Source organism: Pituophis catenifer, unplaced genomic scaffold (genome assembly GCF_029215685.1).
Source record: "Pituophis catenifer annectens isolate HBS135680 unplaced genomic scaffold, rPitCat1.0.hap2 SCAF_1, whole genome shotgun sequence".
Classification (NCBI taxonomy): Eukaryota; Metazoa; Chordata; class Lepidosauria; order Squamata; family Colubridae; genus Pituophis; species Pituophis catenifer.
The window spans coordinates 283,170,423-283,197,156 of NW_027256881.1; the positions used below are offsets into that span (position 1 = coordinate 283,170,423).

The window sequence follows — 26,734 nt, forward strand, 5'->3', positions numbered from 1 at the left end:
ATGAGAAGAGGACAACCAGCAGCAAAACGGACGAAGTCAGTTGCAGTGGCGATGAGTGCACCATTGGAAAATCCGAAAGGCCAGGTTAGGGATAGGTTATCATGGAGAAAATATATCAATGTAGCAGGATTCTGGTGAGAGAGAAGTTCCCTGAGGATGGGTTCAAGCATGAGTCCGAAAGCTTAGAAGACTGGTCCCAGTGACCGACACAGATTGGATCCTACAACATTATCCTGGGATACATATATTTGCCTTCATTCATGTATCAGTGTAGTCACAAAGAGTTGACAAAATCTTGATAGCATGCAATCAATCAATCCATCAACTTTTGCTAACAACCAATGTTATTTTTAAAAAATAATAAATTTAACATTAACTAGATCAGTATTTTGCTTACTCACAAAATTGCTTAGAATTGATTTGTGCATTCCAGATTCTATAATTCCCAGCCACATGGACTTCTATACAAGACCATATCTGTTCCTGAATTTTTTGTTGTTAATATGATAGTTCAGAGATGGTGTCTTCATATGGATCACAGAGTTCTTTGTAATGAAGTAAAATAAATAAAGAGAATCAAAAGAAGACATGTTTGCTATTACAATTTATTTTGTTTTCAAATGAGAAGTTTAAAATGTTACGTTTAATGTTTGCCATAGGTTAGATGATGTCTTATTTAGTACCATTTAAAGTGTTTCCAATGTACATGTTTATCATGATGACATTTAATTTACTACCTGATATAAACCCAAGAACCTTGGGTGTTTATGATAATAACTGTCCCCCCCCCAAAAAAAATACATCTATATGAAAAGATCACTTAATTATTAAGTAATAAAACCTAAAGACCTTAATATCTTTAGCCAACCTAGGTGTCTGCAAAGGATCTTTTGGTAGACATGTATTAGTTGATAGGTCTATCTTTCCTATTCACAAGAAACAATACTTTTTATCCAGAAAAAAAGAATACTTATGGCCAATGAATTTGATGTAAAGAAAAGGAATCAGGTCAAGAACTCAGGGGAATTGGCAGTAAATTGGGACATCTGATGATGTTGGAGTCATGTTGGAGTATTCTTATTTTTAGGTCACCATGGAGGAAGAATATGTACAAGGACAATTCAAGAAGTTGCAAGCACAACGTATGATCATGCAGAAAAAAACATTTACCAACTGGCTGAATAATGTTTTCTACAAACACACTGTAGGTAGCTTTCTTGTAATGTTCTTCGTAGATGATCCCTTTAAACACTTTTTTGTTGAGGTTAACAAATTCTTCTGCCTAATTTCACCAATCAACTTAATCTGTGATTCATTCATTATTTTTAAAATTGTAACAGTGAGAACAAACTCTGCAGAAAAGTCTTAGAAACAGAACTTCATAATGGGGTATCTGAGCCTGCCTTTTTCCCTATAGCTTTTGCCTGTAAGGTCAAGATAAAAGAGCATTGCCTCTCTCCTGCTTATTATTGAGCAGTTGAATAACCACTAATCCAAAATCAGCTTCATGTCACAATTTCCATAAGCAAGATAGCATTAAGAACATAATATCATGTTATTGTTGTTGGCTTTATTTGTGATCCTTTAATTTTGTAGGCAAACATTAAGATTCTAGATCTCTACACTGAACTGAAAGATGGTATTTATCTTCTTCATCTTTTGGAGCTACTGTCTTCTGAACAACTACCCAGGCCAAACAAAGGCAAGATGAGAGTTCACTTTTTGGAGAACAATAGCAAAGCCATTCAGTTCCTCAAATCTAAGGTGAGATATAAGATTTGGGGTTATTGCAGGCACTAATCAAGTTTTGGTTAGGATGGGAAGGTGGAAAGTCATATTGTCAACTGATATGGTTCTATTGACTGATGATTTTCAATATTTCCCACCTCCATTTTGTTGATGGGGAGGGAAAATACCTACTAGCACTGTGAAAAACATAGTCACTCCTGAAAATAAGTTGATTGCACGCATTATCTTTGTCCAATTGCTGAAAACCATGCAAAATAGTCAGCATGTAAGAAGGATAGCAAAGATGGAGAAAAGTTTATCTCTATGTTTTGCATATTTTCCAAGACCTATTCCTAAATGTATTGGTTGACACCCCCCCTCCCTTTTTGGGGGGCGGGATTCTCACAGACTTTTGTAAACAAACTAATGATAAGAGCCTTTCATGCATTCAGCAGGTACACGTGAAGCTAATTGGACCAGAAAACATAGTAGATGGAGACCAGACCCTCATCCTTGGATTAATGTGGATAATTATCCTCAGATTTCAAATTTCATTGATCAGTCTTGACAAGGTAAAATTGTAATTTAAAAAATCTTCACTTTTTTCTTTCTGATTTAACCTGTTAGCTTAACAATTCTCCAACAATCTAAAATTTGATACAACATTTAGGACTGAAAAGAAGGATAGAGGTGATTGTACTGTCTGGAGGAAATTGTGTGATGTTGTTCTCCTATAGATCCAGGATCAGAGCCTTCATACAAAATTGGTGAAATGTTTAAGTTAATATTCTACATATCTATATCAATATAATCACTAAAATCTGTATCAAGTGATCTAAGAATGAGATAAATTCTGTCACTCTTGAGACTTCTGAACCCTCAGAGAGGTGGAGCAAATTCATAAAAAAACCAACTAAATTTTGTACTTACAGCTAACTATTAATCATAGGAGAGAAGTGTGTGCCAACTCGCAAAGTTTTCCTGACCTGCTCCCGAGTTGCCATAGGCAAGGGGATGGGAATTGCTGGTAAATGTGTCCTGACAGTGTGATGGTTCAGTGATTCAAGATGCTGGGCTTATTGGCTGGAAAGTCAACAGCCCAGCTTCAAGACCCAATCACAATATGACAGAATGTGTTCCAGTTCTTGCTCCAGCTCCTGCCTACCTAGCAATTTGAAAACATGCAAATGAGAGTAGATAAATAGGTACCACTTCAGTGGGAATTATAGTAAAGAAAATGTATACTTGATTATTCATGTAATAACTGTGGCTAGAATTGTATTTGCCCAGAATTGGAAAGATGAAGAGAATCCTGCAGATGAAAATGTGATTAAGAAAATATTGCAATGTGCAGAAATGAATAGATTAACACTTGCAATTAAAGGAAAGGAAGGATCTGATTATTACAATATATGGGATTTATTTTATCAATGGTTAGAGAATAAATATGAAATTACTGTATAATAAAGTTAAATAAGTTAAGAAGAAAAATGTTATGATAATAGATATGCTTTGTTTTGCTTTTTGTGGAGTCTTAGTTTTGCTGATTTAGATTTAGATTATCCTATGAATGCTCTTGCCTTGTTGGCTTTCTAGGATGAATTTGGATCCAGAGTTGATGCTCTTTCTTCCAATGAAGCTCTACTGGTTTGGTGTCAACGTAAGACAGCCAGCTATTCTAATGTCAATGTGAAAGACTTTTCCAAAAGCTGGAATGATGGGCTAGCTTTCAATGCCCTCATTCATGCTCACAGGTAAGGAAAAGTATGAGTTCAATCTTTCCTAAGTGTTCTGATATATTATTTCTGTATAATTGAAAAAGGAAGGATAACAGAAAAAGATTTTCATCCAGAAGGAACATAATGAAACTTTAGCGAACTTTAGGAAACTTTGAGTGGTAGGGTGAATGTGGATAGGACAACTTTATTTTTGTTGTCTCTGTCTCTCTTGTATACTGTTAGAATCCATTATTCTAAATAATTGTATTCTATTATGCAATATACTATATACGGTATATTCTGTAATATTAAAATCCATAATCACCCTATAAATATGATGTTGTGACCCCGACTGCTGAGCCTGTCCTAACAGAGGACAGACTCAGAAAGTGATGGGGAGGAACTGACACGGCCTCCCTCTCCAGGACCCTCTTTTCTGGCAATGCCTCAGGTTCCATCCGAAGGCCAGGAGGAACAGCCTGGGATGTGCCAGGAGGAAGGCATATCAGAGGACCAATTGATAGGGAGCGGATGAATCCTGGCTTGATCCCAGGCAACGTCGGAGGGAGAAGCGTGCGCAGCAACGAAAGAGGTGTGGGAGGGCCAGAGATTGAGCTGAGTCATGGAGCCACATCCCACCAGGAATAAAAGGGTGGAATTGCTCTTCAGGCTTTGTGACAGACAAAGTTAAACCCTGAAAGTCACATCGTGATCTCTGAAATTCGGCTTGGATATATTTTGGACTGAACATTGACTAAACTCTTGTCTCGTGGATAATTTGTCTCCTGGAATGGACTGAAGATAAGTCCTCTTCTGCTTTATGGGAGTGAAAACGGTCTTGGCAGGCATTCGGTCTGCCAAAACCTTGGTCTGCCAAGAATTCTAATCTGTTTACCTAATAAAATATTGGCAGGCGTGCTTGGTATTTCGTTTGCCTGTGTGAGGAAGGGGGACAGAACACATGAACAGCCAGAAGTTCAGGGCAGATATAGGAAGCATTTCTTATTTATTGCTGAATTATGATACCTGTTAGAGCAAGTTATAACAAGATAAGAAATTGAATAATGTCTTAGAGAATAAGCTAACAATTGCTACCTTCAAGATCCAAGGAAGCATGCCTTTGAGATGAGTCATTGGAGAGCCACAAGAGTCAGGGTCCTACTTATGGTTTTTGTCAATGGCTGGCCATTATGGTGAAAAAGAATCATGAATACATGCTGAATGTCCATTTTAAACAAGAGAGGTATTTTCTTTCTGTGCTCAGAAAAAAATACTAGAATGGAAACTTAAAAATGCTACTTTAGAAGATACAAATCACAGCATATCCATGTCTTCTAGAAAGCAAGTTAAATCTTATTTTTCTATTGCTTTTTCACCCTTATGGACATCTCCAAATATGCTGAAATATGTAAGAAACAATATTTTACTCCTGCACATATAGAAGGTTGCATAAATGTTGAATTATAATTTCTTTAAAGATGAATACAAATATATAGTTTGCTCACAAATTATTTCAAATTGTTGCATCCTATCTCTTTAAAGTCAGATATAGAAAATGACATGCATTACTCCATGTCATTCAACAAACTGTTTCTATGTTCTGTAAAGCAGATCTATATACTTTACAGATTCTGAGGGGAATTTAATAAGATTAACATGGAGGGGATGGCACTCCAGTAAGTTGTGAAACTCTTTATTAGCTATTGGAAAAGTTACTTTAGGTCATAAATCTATTACAAACTTTAATCACATGGACATCCCCAAATTCACATTCTCTTGATTCTATAAATTGTAATTGTATGCTGATGCTATGTATCTTTATTTTAAAGTATCTAATCCAGTCAGAGAAGAAAGATACATTAAGCTTTTCCTCCATAAATATTGTATTACATTGCCTCTGACACCCCTATCAATAGCCTATTAAAACTCTAGCAAATTTCTAAAAATCCTAAGGGAAAAATGCATATGTCCACTTCCTTGCATTTTTTAAAACATAGTCTCCTTCATTTACTTGTTTTTATTTTTCATCTTTTCAGGCCTGATCTTATACAATACAGTTCCCTGCGGCATGACCAGCCCATAATTAATCTAAATAATTCCTTCACTGTGGCGGAGAAGCACCTGGGAATCTTAAAGTTGTTGGATGCTGAAGATGTGGCAGTGCCATTTCCAGATGAAAGATCCATCATGACCTATGTCTCATTCTACTACCATTATTTTTCCAGGCAGAAGCAGGGTCAGACAGTCCAGAAAAGGCTTGCTAAAGTCAGTGTATTGCTGTTTTGGTAATTAGCATTCCTAATGTCTGGTATGTCTTAAGTAAATAATTTCTGCGGCCCAAATAAAATGTGGACTCCATCTTTATCATAATCATAATCATAATCGTAAGTTTATTTGTCAAGCATATATAAGATAACAGGTAAAAGTCTAAACATAATTTGAATACATGAAAAGAGTAAGAGTAAAAAGGAATATTAGGACAGGGACGGTAGGCACGCTGGTGCACTTATGCACGCCCCTTACAGACCTCTTAGGAATGGGATGAGGTCAACAGTAGACAGTTTAAGGTTAAAGTTTTGGGGGTTTGGGGAAGAAACTACAGAGTCAGGTAGTGCATTCCAGGCACTGACCACTCTGTTACTGAAGTCATATTTTCTGCAATCTTTATCTATGGAACACATAGTTTTCCATAGTCAAAAAATGTCTAAGGAAGTACAGATGCTGTTAAGAAGGACCTTAGCTAGACTCTTATAACATGGTAACCTCTGCAACTTGGAATGGATAGATTATGGCTTCTCAGTACTGAGGATGGAACACATGTCCAATGCACTGGCCTAAAGTAGCCATTTGCAGTCAAGCTTTTCATTCATCTAGAAATGGTATAAACAGTCACACATTATTTTAATTGCTATTTGCATTTTCTTCTGGGTAACTCAGCAGCATTACAGTGATAATTTTGTCTGAACACAATCCATTTGTTTCTAGCACTGTGTGATTAGTTTCATCTTACAAAAATATATAATCATACATATTGCACTTGGATGTTTTTTTCTTTATATCCAAGAGAAGTTCTGGAAGAAAATTTGGATCAAGACTGTGTTGAATGTGTATTAATGTAGAGATAGTCCTGGTCCAATTAACAATTGCTGATTTTAGCAGAAGACTAAGATCCCATGATGAATTGCTCATGGAACATGTAACTTTCTTTTAAAGGCTCTTGGATGAAACTTGGCTCTGCTGAAAATGCGAGTAGAATTATACTGACTAGGATCAAAGGAGAAAAGTACATGTTATGTTTGATCTTTCTGCAGATCGTGTTCTGCCTGAAGGAGACAGATGAATTGAAATTCCAGTATGAACACATGATCTTTGAACTCTTGAAATGGATAAAGCTCAAAGTGACAGAACTGGATGACCGTTCCTTCCCCAATTCTCTGGAGGAAATGCGCTTCCTCATGAATAACTTTAAGGTCTTCCGCACTATGGAGAAACCTCCCAAATACCGTGAGAAGGGAATAATTGAAGCCAATTTTTTCCACATACGGACCAAACAGCAAGTCAACAATCAGCGTGCTTATCTGCCCCCTGAAGGAAGAACTTTAAGAGATCTGGAAAGAGAATGGATTGCTTTGGAGAAAGCAGAGGGCAGTCGAGGAAAAGCAATACTGCAGGAGCTGTTAAGACTTGAGAAAGTTGAGCAACAGGTCCAGATGTTTCTGAAGAAAGCAGCCATTCGTGAGGCCTATTTGAGGAACATGAGAGAGATAATCAAAAAGCAGGATGATTGGCAACCTGACAATGTAGAACAGCTTCAAGCAGGCACTAGGAAACTAGAAGCAATTGAAGCAGACATGCTTCCCCAAGACCAACGCTTCAAAGCCTTGTCTACAATGGCTGCTGAAATCATGCGGGAGAACTATCAGGACAAGGCCTTGATTGCCAAAAAGTGAGTAGAATGCCTTCAGATTGGGGCAGTAGTCAGATATGGTGTTGGAGAGAATGAAAAGCGCATGACAGGTGTTTGTTTAGCGTGAATTAATGCAACCTCCATCTTTGGAAAGAGTAAATTCCACTGATTGTATTATACTTTCTATTCTTCCAATAACAAAAATGTTAGGACAGATGATAAAGAAATAAAAATAAAGGACAATCAGAATAGTAAAACATCTTAGTGAGTAAAACAAGAAAGAACAAAATATGCACAAGCTGCTAATATAATGCAAGCATTTACAATTTCAAAATTGCACAATTAAAATCTAATATGTCTACAAAGGGATGAGGGTCTTTGTATATGTATCTATTTATACAACTCTTTCTAATCTTATTTGCATATGCTATAAATCTTATTCAATTAGTTTTGAATTATGTAGATTTCTTTCTCTTGCCTTAATGTAGCCTATGCTTTTCTGTGGATTTCCATGTTTCTATGCTATATATATTTGTGTAAATTTTTGTACATTTCTTTTGCTCCCCCTGCCCTTTCTTTTTCTTGTCCTTTCTTTTGTTGCACACATTTCTTCTCTTTATCTTCTTTTCTTCTCTGCCTGAATCCTAAAAACCCTTTAGTCAAATTAGGTTTGGATGCTTTGATTGCTGGCTATTTTCTATACTCTTAGCTTTGATTGCTTCTCACCTGAGCTGCCAGAACTTAAAATTCCTTGCACTCCCTAAACCAATTTTGTTCTGGGCATCTTTTGTTAGCTTGACCAATTCTGCAGATCTCACCTGCAACTCCACTCCATTCCAGCACATAGCATTTCCTCCTGATACGCTGATGCCACCTGCCCAGAAGTCATGACTTTTTTTGAGCTGTGCCATGGCATAGTCCAACTAATTCAGCTGCACTAAGTCCCAGACGGCATGAAAAAGAAAAGAAAAAGAAATTCCACATGGACTGTTATGAGGCTCTCCTTCCACATTGTTCTACAATTCACTTTTTTTCATATATCATCAGATGGTCAAGCTACAAGTTGAAAAAAATTCAGAATTGCTAATGAATATTACAGTTTGAAGTTGCATTTCCCCACTGGATTAAACCTCATATTTCCCTGCAGCAGCATAAGTTATAAATAAGTTAAGTTACAAATAAGATATATAGAAATATATCACATAATGACACCAGAATATGGGGTAACTTGAATTGCCCATTAGTGAAGTCTTGTGATATCACATTTTTTTCCCTTCTTTTTGCTCTCTCCACAGGCAAATGGACATCATTCATCAATGGCAAGATCTCTGGGGCCATCTCAAAAGACAAAAACACACTATGGGAAAGATGCAGGAAGTGCTAGTCCTTTTGAGGGACATTGACACCATTATGGAAGAACTTAAAGGAGTGCAGGTATATTGAGTTATTCATTCTAAAGGAAGACATTGGTGGCTAGGGTCATTAATGAATGCTTCCAATTCATAGCTCATGGAATCAGAATGAATAAGGATGTATTATGCAGAGGGGTATCTGAAATGAGAATTTGAACTTAAAAACCATAGATTGTAACTACACATAAAAATCTATTTACATGTCTTTGTGGAGGGCTTGTCTCCATTAAATTAGATGATATGTTGAAAACCAATGATACTGTATGTAGGAAGGAATAGTGTGCAAATCCAGAAAGCATTAATTAGTTTGCTTTTTTCTATTACAAAGCCTGGTATGTATGTATTGTATGCCTTTGAGGCAGAGAAACAAATAGGAACCATTTGGATTTGTATAAAATTCTATATTGATAACAGAATCTTGAAAGCCTGTTAAAAGAAGTCTTCAGTTTAGCATTTTTACCTAGCAAAATTAAGACAGTTACTGAAAGTCTCTTTCACATACAGTGGTACCTCGGTATTCATCTAGAACCAACACTAATTGGTTCTGGGAGATGCAATGAGTACCAAAAACAATGAGTACCAAACATTTTTTTTCCCCATAAGGAATTAATGTAGTGAATCACAAGGCAGTCGACATCGATAAATTCTAGCTTGTGTATTGAGTACCAAACAAAGGATGAGTACCAGGACAAAATTTTCACGTCAAAATGTGTTGAATAGGAAATTTGATGAGTTTCAAAGCAAGTGAGTACCAAGGTATCACTGTATGTCCCTCCTTGCTAGTCTGAAGAATTTGTTTTGCAACAATTCTGTTTCTTCCTTTACTTTCCCTGTTAGACATTCCGTCACAGCACAAAATCTTATACAACCATTTATTAGGACATTTCTCTCTATCTCAGCAGATGGCAATACCAGGCAACATATTACCTATTATTATTATGATCAGCCAGATGTTTAAACTGGATTTGGCATTTTTGTTCATTTATCAAGTCCTTCCCAAAGACCTTGTTTAATAGTATTAAAGAAATCGTCACGGAATGTATATCAAGTAGCATAAGTCAAACTTTCCCACTCTGGTTGGTTCACAATTCTTCTTCTGCTCCCCCAAACATTAGAGGGCACCAGATTATGAAAGGGTGTTGTAGAACATGTCACCATTCCATGATTCCTTTTTTTTTTCCGTATGCGAATATGTAATAGATGTTGTCATGATTTAGCAAAATGACATTATCGTACTAAGCTTCTATGGTAACATTACTTAATTGAACTGGATGATATCAATAAAATTTGCTTGTTTTGAGTTTGATGTATAATAAGGTTAACATTCATCACTGTCTTTTGTAAATCATGGTTTGTGGCTTAGTATAATGTATGAACCCAACCAATTGTAATAAATTATTTAACATATTATATTACAAGCTATGTATGAATTTGGGGACTCCCTGCAATCGAGTAGCTGGAAAACATACAAAATATTTTTCTTTCATTCTATTTCTAGATATTAGTAAGCTCTAAAGATTGTGGCAAGGAGCTGTTAGAAGCAGTGGAATTATTACAAAAGCACAAATTAGTTGCCTCCCAAATCTCTTCTCTTGAGGAAAGCATCATGTACATTGCTGCAAAAACAGAAGATATAATACAAAGGAAACCACTCAAATCAGAAATTCTTCAAGCCAAATATCAGATGCTTCATCAGCTACATCAGAATCTTCAGAATTCGTGCCAAAGAAGGTAAAATTCTTGTAAATATTGATGAATGCTTTGGTTTAATCTGCAAAAAGAGAAAGATCCTGATCTTAGATTGGGATTCTCTATACATACAGTATATTGTGTTTCTCTGTTCCATTCATTCATTAGAGAGAAATGAGAGGCCATGGGGGCTCATCCCCCTCAGATAAACCCTATACATTTTTGTCAATGATTTAAATGATTTAAAAAGGCATGCGTAGGCATGTTATAAATAATCTCAAAGCATTTAAAATTTTTGATATTCAGGCAAAGGGCAGAATAATTCTGGTATGTTAAGAATGACATTGGCAAGTATTCCAAGCACTCAAATTGAATCTGGGAAGAATAATTATTTTTGGCTACATTGCACACACACACACACACACATATGCTCATCTCCCTCTCCCTCTCCCTCCCTCCGTCCCTCCCCCCCCCTCTCTCAGACACATGTCATTCTATGCAGGGACATCTGCTCAGTATATGGGCTAGGCACTCCTAAGTCAAGATGGGAGATTCCACAGAAGGGCTGTGGGACTTCCCTATCCAGACAGTCAGGGTGGTACTAGCAAATCAACCAGGTATCATGGTGGTAGACAAGGACCAGAAGACAGAGTGTTGACAGATGTAGTGATGCCAAATGACAGCAGCTGTCAGAACAGCAACATCAGGAAGATGTTCTGGAAAGCAGAACATCTGGAAAACTACCAGGACCTGAGGGAGGGAATGTAGAAAGTAAAAAATCAAAGTGGTGATAGGAGCACTCAGGGCTGTGACTCCTAAGTTGGGAACTGGCTCCAACAAATGCCAGGAACAACATCAAAGTTCTCTAGGCAGAAGAATGCAGTGCTAGGAATAGCTAATATAAGTGCAGGAACCTCAAACTCCCAGGCCTCTGGTAGAGGGCCCAAGATTGAGGAAGACCCATTTGGGGTGAGAAGGGATTTTTAAATATATACTATATACTAAATACTATTAAATAGTAGGCACATCTTCAGTTACATATTAATACAGAATGAGCATGAAAGCAATCTGTAGGAAACCTTAGCATCAAAGGTTGTGTAGAATAAGGGTGGGGAATTGATTTTTTTGTTCGATTGGAGGATTTTTTGGAACATGTATTTTAATTTGGCTTGGCCTTGTTTTCTTAAAGTTTGGAAGGAACTTTATTTACCATTTTCTTAAATGATGTCCCGGAGTAAAACTTATTATGGGGGGGGGGATCAAGGTTTTTACACATCTATCATTTATTTAATGCATTTCAATTTTGCTGAGAAGTGTAATATTAAATTAAGCGACACACATGAGATTTTTCCAAGAGAAGGAAAACACAGAAATATAGAAGTATAATTTTACCAAATCAATTTATAACAGCAAATATTTAGAAGGTTGTTCCATTGTTTTTTTCTGTTGTGTGATTCTGGAGTAAAAGTAGGGTTGGTTCTATACTGTATTTTATATTTTAATAAATTGGAACTGCTAGAAAAACCTGAAATAATCTCCAGTTGTAACCCTTTTAAAGTACATCATTTATTTGTTTGATTCAGGCAACATCAGTTGGAAGCTTCTTGAATTTTTTCATGAATGCAAAGAAGAGGAGAAATGGTTGTCTGACAAATGGAAATTAGTGAAGATGGGAACCTTAGAGGATGATCTCACTCATATTTCAGCCTCTCTCCAAAACCATAAGGTTGGTAAAATATATTTTCTTTATCATTTGTGCAATTTTAATAGAAATCCAGAGAAAAACCATGAATGTAATGATGAAACTATATTTCTCATTGTTATCTCTGATGAAGCCATAAGGTGGCATAAGGAAGCCATAAGGTGGCATTAGAGGAAGAAAACAAAACACTCACTAGCATTTCTAATTACTTATATTTCTCTGAAAACTCTAAGAAGCATATATTGCCCTCTTTCTTCCTGCTTTTTCTATATAATTTTATTAACAATTTTGATTATAACAGTAAAATCTATTTTCTTTGTTTAAAACTTTAAAAAGTTTAGAAAAAAAATAGATGTGCAAGAAAAAAGAAAGAGAAGAAAGAGGAAAGTAAGACTATAATAAAGGAAAAGAAATATACAAAGAAGTAAGTCTATCTATACAAGCAGACAATCATTACTGACATTAATAATTGTGGCTGCTGCCAGCATCCCAAGAAGACCAGAAAGGAAATATAACAAGATGAACTAATTCTATTTTATTGTAAGGCTTCATACATTGTAAGAATCTTGTAAATCTAAAAGTACAAATTTCCTGCCATCTCTTTTTACTGTCTGATAAGTTAGATCGTTTCTAAACTTTTAGAAGTTTAGATCCTTTCTAAACTTTTTTCTCTGTCCATTGCTCAATTGCATGCTCCTCCACCTTTATTCATTCTGTAGGCAGTGTCTCTTAATCCTATGTTCCAAGGTCATTTCATATACCATTAACCCTTGGAAATTTGCTATTCTGTAGTCTCCATATGAGGAACAGCTGTCCAAAGCACATGTGGGCAATCTCCCATCCTCTCCTTCTCTAGAGTGGTTCCAAGCAAACAATCTACTCATAAATTCCTTGGTCCATTCAGTCCACCATTCCTTCCTCAAAAGTACGTCCATTTTCAATATATAGGTTGATCTGAGAGAAAAGTGGCTAGTCCTAAATCACCCATGGATTAGAAATTTAGGTTCCCCACTCCCAATCCTTAATACTATACTTTATTGGCTTTATATAGAGTTATGGCAGCATCCAACAATAATTTCCCAATTTCTGTCTGGCAGTCTCTCCAAGTTGAGTGTGACTCCCATCAAGGAATTTGTTCTAAAATAATTTGCAAGGGCCAGGAGTTAAGCCAAAACAATCCTTCAAACCAAGAGATTCAGAAGAAGTTGAAAGGCATCCAGCAATTATGGCAACAGCTCCAAGATGAGATGACTAATTGTAAGATCCGTTTGGATACAGCTGCTCTCATTCAACACGTAAGTCAGTCTCCTCCTTTGTCCAAACAAGGTAAAAAAAAGTTGAAAAAAATATTATTAACGTCCACTTTGAATTCTTTAAGATACGCTATCACCATATCATAAGTGAATGGTTTTTAACGGGGCTGTAGTAAGCGAGGCCACTGTTCTAGCAGTTATCAATTTTCTGGGCTTTTTACTTGTATAGATATGACTGTGTGTTTCCATGTTTTAATATCATTTTTTAAAAATACTAAATGAATTTGTTTTTTCCCACTTCTAGTATACTATCAGTTTTGACCAAGTCTGATCAATTTTTTTCAGTGTGGGCAAAATGTAGCTCTGGGCCTACATTGGGATTTAAGCAAATGATTCTTTTCCTTTGCATAAATTATTCTGTAGTGGAATGTTATCTGTATCTATACCACAATACCTTGATCTTGTTTCTCCTTTCAGTACTTTGCAGATATTAATGAGGTTGACTCCTGGCTCCAGGAAAAACACACTCTCCTAGCCAGCAAAGATTATGGGAAAGATGAATCTAGTGCAGAAGCTTTGTTGCATCGTCAACTTCGTTTGGAAAAGGAGCTTGCTGCTTATTTTAGAGAAATAAGCCACTTGGAGGAACAGGCCCATTCTGTGGCACAGCAAGTGGTATGTAGCACCCAGACAATCTTTTAAGTTACATAACTGTCTGTCCAAATTATACACAAACTTACTGATGCACTAAAACCAGTATTTTTTAAACCTGGACATTTTAAGATATGTGGATTTCAGCTCCCAGAATTCTGCACTGACATGCTTAAAGTTGACAAGCTGGAAAAATACTAAATGAAACAGGCATATCTCCGATTGCCCTCCTCATTCATGCTTATTTAAAATAAATTCTGTTCCTGTGATCTCTGATAAAATGTTTCTCTACAAATGGCATGTTTTCCTTCTTCCATGGATCTATGTAAGGCCTGAGATTTTAGCCATCATGGTTTCATATTTCCATATTGAATTCTTAATTTATAAAATTGAGAAAATTGCCATTCTGAAACTTAGAAGGAAAATGTTATTTATTTGAATTATATGATAATGTAAACCCATCCATATGTGCTTTTGTTTTGTGATTATATCATCATTCATTCTCTCTAATGATCAAATCAATTTTTTTCCTGTATTGCTTGCTTATTCAAACCTTAATGTTATAAGGCAGTCTCCATTTTATATAATTTTATCTAAATTTAAATATCTCTGATTAATAAACCCTTACCTTATAGATGCGCCTTATTTTGTAATACTAATCAATCTTTAAGAATATAAATGAAGTCACAAAGGTGCTTTTTCAAGAAGCAACTTGATTTTTTTGTTTTTCTTTGAAAACATTTTGCTTTTCATCCAAGAAGCTTCTTCAGCTCCAACTGGTTTGTGGGGAAAGGAAGGATTTATACTCCTTGCAGACAGCTGGCCATTTGCATTCTTTTAGGGAGTTATTGAGGCCACTTGGAGGTTTATCTGTGTCCTCAGGGTCACCTGAGTAGTGCAAATGGGTGTGGAGCTTTCTTGGAACTGCTGAAAGCACAATTGAAAACACAGATAAACCTCCAAGTGGCCTCAATGATTCTCTAAAACAGGGCTGTCAAACTCGTGGCCTGCGGGCTGGATGTGTCACGCACTGGCCACACCCAAACCCAGTTTAGTGAAGGGGGGAAAGTCCCAATACTGTTCCGTCCCCGTCTCACACACACACACCAGCAGTCGACCAAGAGTTAAAATAAACCAGCAGACAAGAATTTCCTTTGATAACAGAATTGGCAGCAACCCAGTGGCTGCTTGCCAACAGATTTTTACTTACAAAGGGAGGTTTATCTCCTCCGACCGAAAACATCAAAGTCCACAAAAGCCAAAGAATAGCCAAGTCCAGTCCAAAAAATCAGTCCAAGCAGAGTATATAACAAAGTTCCAGAAATGCAGAACGACTTGCTAGCTTTCAGTTTTGTCCGTCACAAAGCCTGAATGGCCACCATACCCCCTTTTATTCCCTGTGGGGTGTGGTCCAGTGACTCAGCTTAATCTCTGGCATGCCTCCTTCTCTGCTGCGTGCGCTTGTCTTTCCGACGCTGTCAGGGATCCAGCCAAGACTTATCTCCGTCGCTGTCTAACTGCGGCTGCTCGGAAATGCCTGGCTCCTGGCCTATCTCTTCTCCTTTGGAAGACACCTGAGAAAGACTCACTTTCAGAGTCTTCTTCCTCCGATAAGACGGGCTCGGGGGCGGAGTCACAACAAATACGTCATGCGATGCCTCCATGATGATGCGAGTTTGACACCCTTGCTCTAAAAGAATTCAAATGACCAGCTATCTGCAAGGTATATAAATCCTTCCATTCCCTACCACCATCCAAATCTCCATAGATATATATAAATTAAATAATAATAATAATAATAATAATAATAATAATAATAATAATAATAATAATAATAATAATTTGATTTCTATACCGCCCTTCTCCCGAAGGACTCAGGGCGGTGTACAGCCAATTTAAAAACACAAGACACAACAATAATTAAAAATTAAAATAATTAAATAGATTTGGCCGATTTAAAACCCCAAAAATTAAAATACCCCAATTTAAAATTATTATATTGACAGCCCTGCCTGGCGGAACAACAGGGTCTTCAGTGCGCAGCGGAACACCCGGAGGTCGGAGATCTTACATATTTCCGGGGGCAGTTCATTCCACAGGGTTGGGGCTCCCACAGAAATGGCACTAAGCGTATTTAGCATTTGTGAGTGACAGAACTCGGTATTAAGCATAGAATTTTGTGTCTAGTTCTCTGAATAGATGGCATCTGTGCCAGCAGCAAATTCAGAAATCAACAACCAGAGAGTAGCTAAAATGCCATCAAATCATTATCTTTCACAGACTCTTGTCAAACCTACATTCGCTGGACAGCTTGGCTCTGATTCACACTTTATTATGGAAAACATATGGAAAAAGCAGAAGAACATTGTTTTGCTGTATGAAAAACTGCAAACCATGGCTGAGGTATTATTTTTTCCTAATAATCTTTAGATGGGTGTGTAGAATGAAGGGTTTAGAAACATGGATTTTCTTAAATTGATGTTGATATTTCTAACTAATTTTATTGCTAGAATACCAGTTTATCTGCAATGCTTTAGTTGTCAGCGTTCCAAATTAGGCTCTCTTCCAGTGCTGACATAACAAGATGAACTTTTACCTAGTTTTGTATGCACAGATAGTGTTTCCTGGGAGACGAGGGTGGGGGTTACATTCCTGTGAAAAGAACGTGCCGGGAGGTAGAGATGGATCTGCATGATGGCCAATGGGACATTGGGGTTGGAGAGCGGAAGAGGAGGGGGTTGGAAGGAGGGCCCAGTTGGGCTGTAATTAGAATCAGGAATGTCGGCTATTTCTGTTCTTAATAAAAAGTGATTTATTAGAGACTCTGTGCTTGATAATGGAACTTATTTAAGACAGAACCGAAACCTGACATTAGTGCTTATTCAAGCAGCTCTAATTTCTTCCAAACAGCATAGGAAAAAAGAGTTACAAGAAAGAATCCAACTCTATCAATATTACAACTCCTGTGAAGAGTTTCAGTCTTGGATAGATGACAAGGAGAAAATTTTCCAGACCATTCAACCCAAAGCCAACAATGTGGAAGCTATGCAGCAAAAATTCCAGGTCTTTATTAACAGGATGTACTTTGAGTTCCTGATTTGTCTTCATTTACAAAAGATTAACACTGACATAAAATATTACATTTCAGTACAACTATGGCAAGATTTTTAGCCAATTATTAGATATCTTGATTGACTGGTAAATCTGCAAAGAAAACCACTTGTGCTTGTTCAGACTGTGAAATATTCATTGTTAGTTAATAGCAACCAAAACGACAGAGACTTAAATGAAATTGAAATACCTTTGCAGGCTAATTATTGGACAAGCAGAGGATCTACAAGTTATAGAAAATAATATTGCAATTTGAAACCCAGTGCAAAGATTAAGCAATTGGATTATTCCCTTTGAAGAAGAACAACAATTGGTGATAAATTGTTTATGACTTAACAAATCCAATCCTAATTACCATCATTAAATATGGACTACCTGTATTTGCAGGAAGATTATTGTATGTCCATATGCAATCTACTTTTTAATCCTGAGCTTCACTTTTAAAAATGAAAGCATAAAAAAAAGGCAGACAGATTCATTCCAGACAAATTATGCCTTTATAAACCTTAAATCCTTTCCCACTTTGTATCTGACCCCAGGGCAAATATGCCCTGGATTTCCTGCACTTTGGGGGTTGGGGGTTTCATATTTCTGCAAAATTACTTACATCTCATTCTCATTCCCAACCTGAATAGCCCTAAATTAGCCTTAGGTCTTCCAATGTTAAAGTAAATTTAAAAAAATTTACACATACAACCCAAGAAGGCAGCAGCTCTTAGCAGCCTTCATGTAGTATAACTTAATTTGTTTCACTATCTATTCCAGGGGTCAAACTCATGGTCCACAGGCCAGATGCATCACGCATTGATCACACCCATCCCCGGTTTAGCGAAGGGGGGGGGAAGTCACAATACGTCACGTGATGACAACGTGACGCTGCAAGTTTGACACCCCTGATCTATTTATCAGTATTATTTCAATAGCCCCTATGGAATGGCATGAGCCTGATAGCTCTTAAGCATTTCAGGCTGTTGCAGATATTCTTCTGGCATGGTCCATCAAAACCATTCTAGTGGGACAGTGGGATCACCTAGTTCTTACCAACAGGACTGTCTCTCGATCCCAAGCTTAGAGTCTTGGCTTTGAAAGAAGGATATTGGGTGCTATTTTGAAAGGTGGATAGATCCTGTTCAAACAACTTTCAAAACATGTCAGCCAGCAGCAAAGTGTGTTCATTATCTCTTAAACCAGGTTGAGAAAGGGTTGTGTGCTTGTTCAAGAGTAGCCCTAGTTGGAATGCTGGAGGAAAAGATAAAGTCTGCTTTCTTATCCACTCTACCACACAACCCCTTCTTAGTTGCATCTGTTTGAAACAAACACAACCAGGAGTGAGTGTTGACTGACAGGCAAACCCACTAGTGTTCTCAAAACCCACCTCCCCTCTAAGCCCCTCCAGTGCAAAAGAGTGTGATTATGGACCCACTGGCACTAATATGTATTAATTTTAATGTATCAAATTGCCTTTTAATAACCTATACTAATTGCTTTTATTGTCCTATCAGTATCTATAAATTCCATCTGGATTAATACATTGCATAAATAAATGCTGGTAAAGTGTTCTGCCCATTCAAGGACTGAGTTTATCTTAAGCGTTTTAAATTGAAGAAACCCTGGGTGCCCAATTAAAGTGATATTTTTGATGTTGTCATTTTCCATTTGTAATCCTCCCATTTTCCCCACCATTTCTTCAGACTTCTGTTAAGTCTTTCAGAAATCTGTTAAGGTATGAAATTGGAATAGCTACCCATTAGGTTTGGCTGATAGTGCCTGAGCTTGCCCCATCTGGAAAAACGTTTGATATGCAAAAACATTAATCATAATAAAGAAGAGACTTTTCATAAGACAGTGATTGTAAACAATTACAAACTATTAACAGTTTCTGCAACAAATTGTGATGATGGCAAAATAGCATCAAAAAAGCATACATTTGTCATTTTACTCGTCCCAGGCAAGCCAAGATAATTTCCATAAATAACTATGGCAGAGATGAAAGTATATGATTTAGTTTACTGTCTCTTTCCTTAGAATTTCCTAATAGAATTGGCTGCTGGGCAAAAACAGCTGGATGAGATCAGTTCCTCAGCAGATATGTTTTCTAAGAGGTGTCCCAGAAAACAGAAGGAGATCCAAACTCGCAAGCAAGAGATAAACAAGAGGTAAAAAAAAAAATACAACTGAGAGCAAATGAACACATCATCTTTGATTTATGGTCTTTTAGACACTTGGTGCAGTGACATATAAGACTCTAACTTGCAAACGTTTGAAAAGACCCACACCCTTAAATATATATGTAATAATTAGCTTTTCCAAAACATATACATTTATTCTTATTTTACCCTAATAATAATGATTAGGAGAACCAGTTTGGTATAGTGGTTAAGGCACCAGGCCAGAAACTTGGAGACCAGGAGTTCTAGTCTTGCTTTAGGCACAAAGCCAGCTAGGTGACTTTGAGCCAATCATTCCCTCTCAGCCCTAAGAAGGAGGCAATGGCAAATTACTTCTGAAACACTTTCTCAAGAAAATTGCAAGGTGCATATTTGTTTTCCAATGTACTTGGCACAACATAATGAACAGACTATTGCTATTCTCTGCTTTCTATATTTAAACTATTCTCAAAACTTAAAATTCAATATCTCTCTATATACAGACATATTCCTGACTAATCATAATGAGCTCTGCTTTATTATTGTGTTGTTGTTTTCTAGATGGGAATGTCTGGAAGCATTAAAAGAAGAAAAAGGCTCAGAACTGATTGGGGTTACTGATGTGAAGACGTTCCTTCGGGATTGCCATGACACTCAAGAACTGTTACAAGACAAGATGGCCAGCCTTGAGGATTTGGGGCAAGGGAGCAAGCCTGCTGTCTTGGAAGTGCAGGCATGCAAGCTTTCAGTTTGTGAAAGAGACATCTTAGTTCTGGAGAGAAAAATTGAATACCAAAAGAGGATAGCCAATTTGTAAGAAATCAGTTCTTTACTATAGTAATAGTATTATAGTTGTTACACTTATAATCTGGATGCCAGATTTAAGCAAAGAGTGACACCTGCATATCTAACTTAAATTAGGTATAGCAATGATGCCTACCTCTTTCTTTAATTGATTAGCAGTAATAATGAGGAAATGCATTTTTTCTTTTTAGAAAGGTTGCTTGCCTCATTGAATAGATGGGAGTTTGGAATTACTTTGAATAGAGAGAAATGGATGGATGGATGGATGAATGGATGGATGAATGGATGGATTATATGCTATCAAGTTGGTATCAACTCATATCAACCACACAGATAGAGTTTCTCCATGGATAGAAAGAAGTGGTAATAACCCATAATGCCTGCTTGTATTAAATCTAGAACACGTCAATGTAAATGTTAGATCCTTAAGATCTAACCCTGAAATGAAAGCAGCCATACATTGCCAACTGCTCTTCTTTCCCCTCACCCCCATCTTTGCATATATGAATGATAGAGAACCATAGGATGGTTTTATGTTACTATCCTGCCTGTGTTGCAAAACTCATGATGGTCACATGGACTTTCTGTATCACATTGATGGCCTCTCGGGGCTGTTTCAATTTGCATCCCAAGTAGCATCACAAATACTATCAATATTATTTGTTGTTGTTCAGTCACTAAGTCATGTCCAACTCTTCATGACCCCATGGACTATATCACACACACACACCCCCGCCATCATCCACTGTCTCACAGTTTGCCCAAATTCATGTTCATTGCATCAATGACATTATCTAACCATCTCATCCTCTGCCATACCCCTCTCCTTTTGCCTTCAATCTTTCCCAACATCAGGTTTTTTTTCCAATGAGTCCTCTCTTCTCATTATGTGGCCAAAGTATTTGAGCTTCGGTTTCAGTAGCTGTCCTTTCAAAGAACAGTCAGGGTTGATTTCCTAGGAATCACTATTATTAGGAATGGCCTTTGTACTCAAAGCCCAAAACAATATTTTTCAAGGTCCTTTCTTTTCATTATGGTAACTCCTGCTTTCCTTCAAGGGATGCAGAATAACCTACAAAGTTATCTTACCCCTCTTTGGCTCAATTCATTGTAACAATCACAAAATTAGCTTAGTTGAAAAGGAGCCTATACCTACAAGAAGGCTCCTGGCTATAAGCCCCAATAGTAGAGAATTTGTCTTACTAGTTTCAACCCTGACTGACACCAAGTCCTCTCTGAGACATTGAGTAACACTTCTACCAAACACTTCTACCATCAGACAAAACCTAACTAGAAGAAGTCATTCCAGCTGGCATAAGTAGCTTCCTAGTTTTTATGACTGTCCCAAAATTGCTTAGTGATATTCATGGTTAAGTAATTTCAAATTAACTTTGAAGGCAACTTGTGTGTGCCTCCAAGCCTGTCTTGACTCCTAGAAACTGCCCAGATTAATTCATGCAGTTTTCTTGACAAAATTTTTTTGGGAGTGGTTTGCCATTCCTTTCTTCCTAGGGTTGAGAGAGAGTTGCTGCCCCAAAGCCATCCAGTTGGATTTGTGTCTAAGGCAGAACTAGAAGTTATGGTTTCCTAGTTTCTACTCTGGCTCTTTAACCACTGCATTAATCTTGGCTCTATTTGAATTGACTACTATACTACTATTTGTGGTCATATCATTTCCCTAAATGCACAAGACATTTCACATCAATTTCATATTTTCAATTAATACAGCAATCTAGGAAGGCAGCCCTCCATTCAGCAAGATGATGAGTTCATAACTAGAATTAACTTTCAGCTAGTATCTCTTAGCTGAAGCTAACATAGATTCTAATTAATTTTCCTGGAAATATGTTCACACCAATTGCCAAATCATGGGAATTTATCGTATCATATTATATTCATCATATAATAATATTTAGATGTGGAACAAAATCAATGAATTAACAGTATTCAGGACAATGTATCAGGCATATCTATTTTCAGGGAAATTCAGCTTTGGTTAATAATTGGAATTAATTCTAACTCAAGAATGTGTCTCTGGCTTCATTACACAGAATCCAAGATTCTAATCCTGCAGAGAGTCATGCCATAAAAGAACATGGAGAATACATGGAGAATCTATTATTAATGTTAAAGTTAAAAGCAGAGGAGAAGAAGGTGGTTTTACAAATAGCAAAGGATCAACAAGCTTTTCTGCAAGAGAGCAACAGACTTCTCTTGTGGATTGGTGGTGTGAAGGAGAAGCTGACAAGTGAAGAGATGTGTATAGATGTGATCTCTGCAGAACAGCTCTTGAAAGAACACCAGGACTTGCTGGAAGAGATACGGAGTCAGAATCACAGGTACTTATAAGACCATGTAGTAACAATAAGAATTGTTGAGATAGTAATCATGATACAATTTGCAATAACTATTTGGACAGTTTTAAACCATAATTACTGCAATAAAAAAGGACCATCAGAGGTGATTATTCATTCTAGTCATATATTACTTCAGTCACCAAAAGCAGAGAGGGGAGGTGTTACAAAACTCTGCTAAATCATAGTTATTGCTTACCATTGCTGACTTTATGTAAAAGATTAAGTCCTAGTAAATCGGATATGGTGGTTATAATCTATAATGGATGAATTAACAGAACTCTCTAAACCAAAATAACATAATATTTTAATGCAATGTAAGAACCAGGACAATATTGAATATTCCACAATAACAATTGAATGCTATCATCCTTGTCCATCTGCGAATAGAATATTGAATAGTTATATTTAATCAATTATGCCTCTATAAGGAAGCATGTGTAACTCTGAAAACCTTAAAACATGAATATGTGTAGATACTATTCAAACAAAAGAAAGATATTATCTATGCAATTGTTTTGAAATCTTTGACAGATTTAAACAGCTGCAAGAATTAGCTGAGAAGGTTGCAGATAATTCATCTAACATTGGAGCTCTTGATGTTGGTAAATATATAGACAGAATTGCTCAAGGAAGAAATCAGCTGGATGAGTTATGGATGGAGCGACAGAAGAAGCTACAGGAAAATGTAGCATTGCAGAAATTCATCAAAGAAGTTGATTCAATCCTTGCTGCTATCTCCAGCTATGAGGCCTTTTTTCAGACTGATAATCTTGGGGTAAATACTAATTATTTTATTTCAAATTTAGACTGGAATTTATTTTCAGATAGTCCTGGATGTACGATCCCAATTGAGCCCAAAATTTCTGTTGCTATGTGAACAGCTGTTAAATTAATTTTGCCCCATTTTACAACCTTTCCTGCCATAGTTATCACTGTGGTGCTTCAGTTAGTAACATGGTTGTTAACTGAATCTGGCTTCCCCATTGATTTTACCTGTCAGAAGGTGCCAAAAAGTGATCACATAATTCCAGGATACTGCAACCAATATGAACCAGTTGTCAGGCATCCAAATTTTGATCACATGACCATGGGAATGCTGCAGTGGTCATAAGTGTGAAAAACGATCATAAGTCACTTTTTTCACATGTTGTAACTTTGAACAGTCATTAAATGAACTGTTGTAAGTCAAGGGCTACCTGTATTTACAAAGCTTATATACCTCACACAACTCCAGACTGTTTACAATAACAAGATTAAAAATGCAGAACTAATCACTTCAAACCAACATTCAAATAAATACAAATAATAACAAGTATTCCATTCATTTTAAGTCAACAAAAAGCACACAATGAGTCACAAAATGCCCTGTTTTATAAAATACATTCTTGCTGGACATGATCTACAGCAGAGCTGGCATGCCTTTATTTGGGAAGGAAAGAATAAAGCCCATAAATATTTTCAGAGACACCAGGTGAGAGATGCTTTATTAGAGATTTGGATTTAATTAATTAAATTTAATTAATTAAATTTATATGTCGCCCCTCTCCGAAGACTCAGGGCGGATGAAAATTAAAAGGAATTTCTATACAAAAATTCGTAAATGGATATCAACTATGGAAGTAATGGTTTACCCCAATTTAAGTGATTTAAACAGGATAGTAACTTATAAAGAGCTATTAGATGGGCAAGGGAAACTCAAATCAAGTCAGGATCTAAAAACACAGGGAATTAAAATAGACTGGTGGTCTTACCTACAGATTCAAACAAGATATAAAAAAGATTCAGAACAATATGGATTTCAAAATGAGCAACAAGAATTGGATAAAATATTAACGGGGACTGATGAAAAACTGATTACCAAAACATATAATTGCCTTCTCAAATTTAAAATGGAGGAGGAAACTGTGAAAGAAACAATGATAATTTGGGCTAAAAATTTCGGGTACAATATCAAATTGGAGCATTGGGAAAAATTATGGGGAAAAAATTATAAAATGACGATGTTGGTCACATACAAAGAGAACATTTACAAAATGTTTTATAGATGGCACTTACCCCCAGCGAGATTGGCCAAAATGTTTCCCAATAGACCACCAAACTGCTGGAAACGTAACTACCAACAAGGGACCTACTACCACATGTGGTGGACATGTCCCAAAGCCAGGGAATATTGGACAAAAATCAAAAAATTATTGAACAAAATATTGATATGAAGCCAGAGTTATTCCTTTTGGTATAATAAAAGGAAATATAGGTAAAGAAATTCAATACATCATGCTCCATATAATCACCGCAGCCAGAATGACATTCGCCCAAAACTGGAAGCAAGAAAACACTCCATCAAATGCAATGATTATAAAAAAGGTGCTAGAATGCGCAGAAATAGTCAAATTAATGATGGAATTAAGGGACAGAGAAGAAACAGTGTACTTTGAGACGTGGAATAGGTGGTATAATTGGCTTGAAAAGAAGTCTAAAATTAATATATAGTGAATGTATAGGAAAGATAATATAACGAAAAAATATATATTTAGAGTATAGTAGACATGTAAACATTGTATATGTTATACAAATAAGTAACTATGAAATAAGAATGTACATGTATAAAACAATAGGCCTATGGATAAATTGAAATTAAGAAAAAAATCCAATAACGGAAAACTGTAATAGTGTAATTGTGATTTTAAAGGTTAAAAATGTTGAATAAAAATATTTGGAAAAAAATACATTCTTGCTTTACAAAATACCCTCAGGGGGGTAGGAAGGTGGAGGCAGAAGAAGTGTTTTAAGACTGATATCCCCTGTTTTGATGGAAGGTCAGGAACCTAAGCTTTGCCTCCATATTTATACACCGAGGAAGGTGGAATTTTCCACTCAGGTGGAATTATGGAACTTCATAATCAATGAAGCAAATGGAGAATAGTAGCCATTCACACCATCTAACATCATCGTTAAGAATTCTAATTAAATTAATGAAATTCTAGGAGGGGTGGGAATGAACACTCTTAGATTATTGTTACATTACCCTCACCCAGCTAGCTCAAGTTTCAGAGCATTCACATGTTCTGGAGATAAGCATGAAATAATATTATGAGTGATATCATAACTCTTATGGTCTTTCCTTCAGGATCACATGGATTCAACTCAGAATCTCCTGAAGCAACATGAGGATTTTGAACAAGTGCTGTTGGTGTTGAAACATCGAACAAATGCAACCAATGGCCAAGGAGAGCAGCTGATAGAAAGGGGTCATTTTGCTTGTGACAGGTATGTCATCTGAGAACTACAAAAGAGGAGAGACCTATTATCAAGAAACTCATAAATTCCTCCCCTTGACTTGGATTGCGTGCATACTGTAAATAAGGGAGTGAACCCAGGAAAACAAAGCCTTGGTAGTACAGTGGTCTAAAGCACCCTGTTATTAACACAGCTGCCTGCAATTACTGCACGTTCGAATCTTACCAGGCTCAAGGTTGACTCAGCCTTCCATCCTTTCTAAGGTAGGTTAAATGAGGACCCAGTTTGTGGGGGCAATAAGCTGACTTTGTATGAATATACAAAAGTATGAAGGCTATTGCTTAACGCATTGTAAGCTGCCCTGAGTCTCCGGAGAAGGGCGGCATATAAATCAAATAAAAAAATAAAATAAAATAAAATAAAAAATAAAAAAAATTATCTTTTCAGAAGCTGGTTTAGTATTAACCAGAGGATTTATATTTTTGCAAGCTATTTCACTGTAATTTAAATACACTTTAAAAATAACAAATGTAATTACTTTGTTTCTGTGTAGAATAAAGCAATTTCTGCATTTTACTCACTCTTCTGCTGAATAAAATAGACCACCAATATTCTCTTAAGCTTTCAGGTTGGCTTTACAGTGTATTGAGAGCAATAGTCTGGATAGCTCATGTCTGAAGATGACCATTTCTCTCATTATATAACTAAAACCTTCCGAATTATCAATGCTTGAGAAGATGAAAAATCAGGGGAGCAGTTCTCAAAAATAGTTTGTTGTTTTTCTTGTTTCTCAGTTGGTAACTGACAGGAGAAGATGTTAGAATTACCCTTGTGCTTATTGTGTCCTGCCCTTTTTCTCATTTTCTTTCAATTTGATGAGGAAAAAAATTCACTCTTTAACCTCTGTAAGATCAGTGTCATTCTCATTGGGGGGTTTTAGGCTTTTTAAAATCTTTCTTATTTATCAAATCAGCAAGGACGTGCCTGAGAATGTCCAGTAATTCATTCAGTGGTGGGT

At 36.6% G+C, this 26,734-nt stretch overlaps 1 protein-coding gene across 1 annotated transcript in view; it reads left to right on the forward strand.

The window, feature by feature from the left end:
- The window catches only part of SPTBN5 (spectrin beta, non-erythrocytic 5), a 109,094-nt gene continuing 82,360 nt past the window's right edge, over positions 1-26,734 (forward strand). Inside the window, exons 1-17 of the mRNA XM_070935804.1 lie at positions 1-84; positions 1,088-1,204; positions 1,597-1,764; positions 2,184-2,300; positions 3,325-3,482; positions 5,483-5,711; positions 6,758-7,392; positions 8,649-8,787; positions 10,264-10,496; positions 13,208-13,451; positions 13,887-14,084; positions 16,971-17,123; positions 19,197-19,327; positions 19,880-20,131; positions 22,174-22,461; positions 23,011-23,254; positions 25,607-25,746. Coding sequence (XP_070791905.1) covers positions 1-84; positions 1,088-1,204; positions 1,597-1,764; positions 2,184-2,300; positions 3,325-3,482; positions 5,483-5,711; positions 6,758-7,392; positions 8,649-8,787; positions 10,264-10,496; positions 13,208-13,451; positions 13,887-14,084; positions 16,971-17,123; positions 19,197-19,327; positions 19,880-20,131; positions 22,174-22,461; positions 23,011-23,254; positions 25,607-25,746 — 3,530 coding nt within the window. The remainder of the gene's footprint in view (positions 85-1,087; positions 1,205-1,596; positions 1,765-2,183; positions 2,301-3,324; positions 3,483-5,482; positions 5,712-6,757; positions 7,393-8,648; positions 8,788-10,263; positions 10,497-13,207; positions 13,452-13,886; positions 14,085-16,970; positions 17,124-19,196; positions 19,328-19,879; positions 20,132-22,173; positions 22,462-23,010; positions 23,255-25,606; positions 25,747-26,734) is intronic.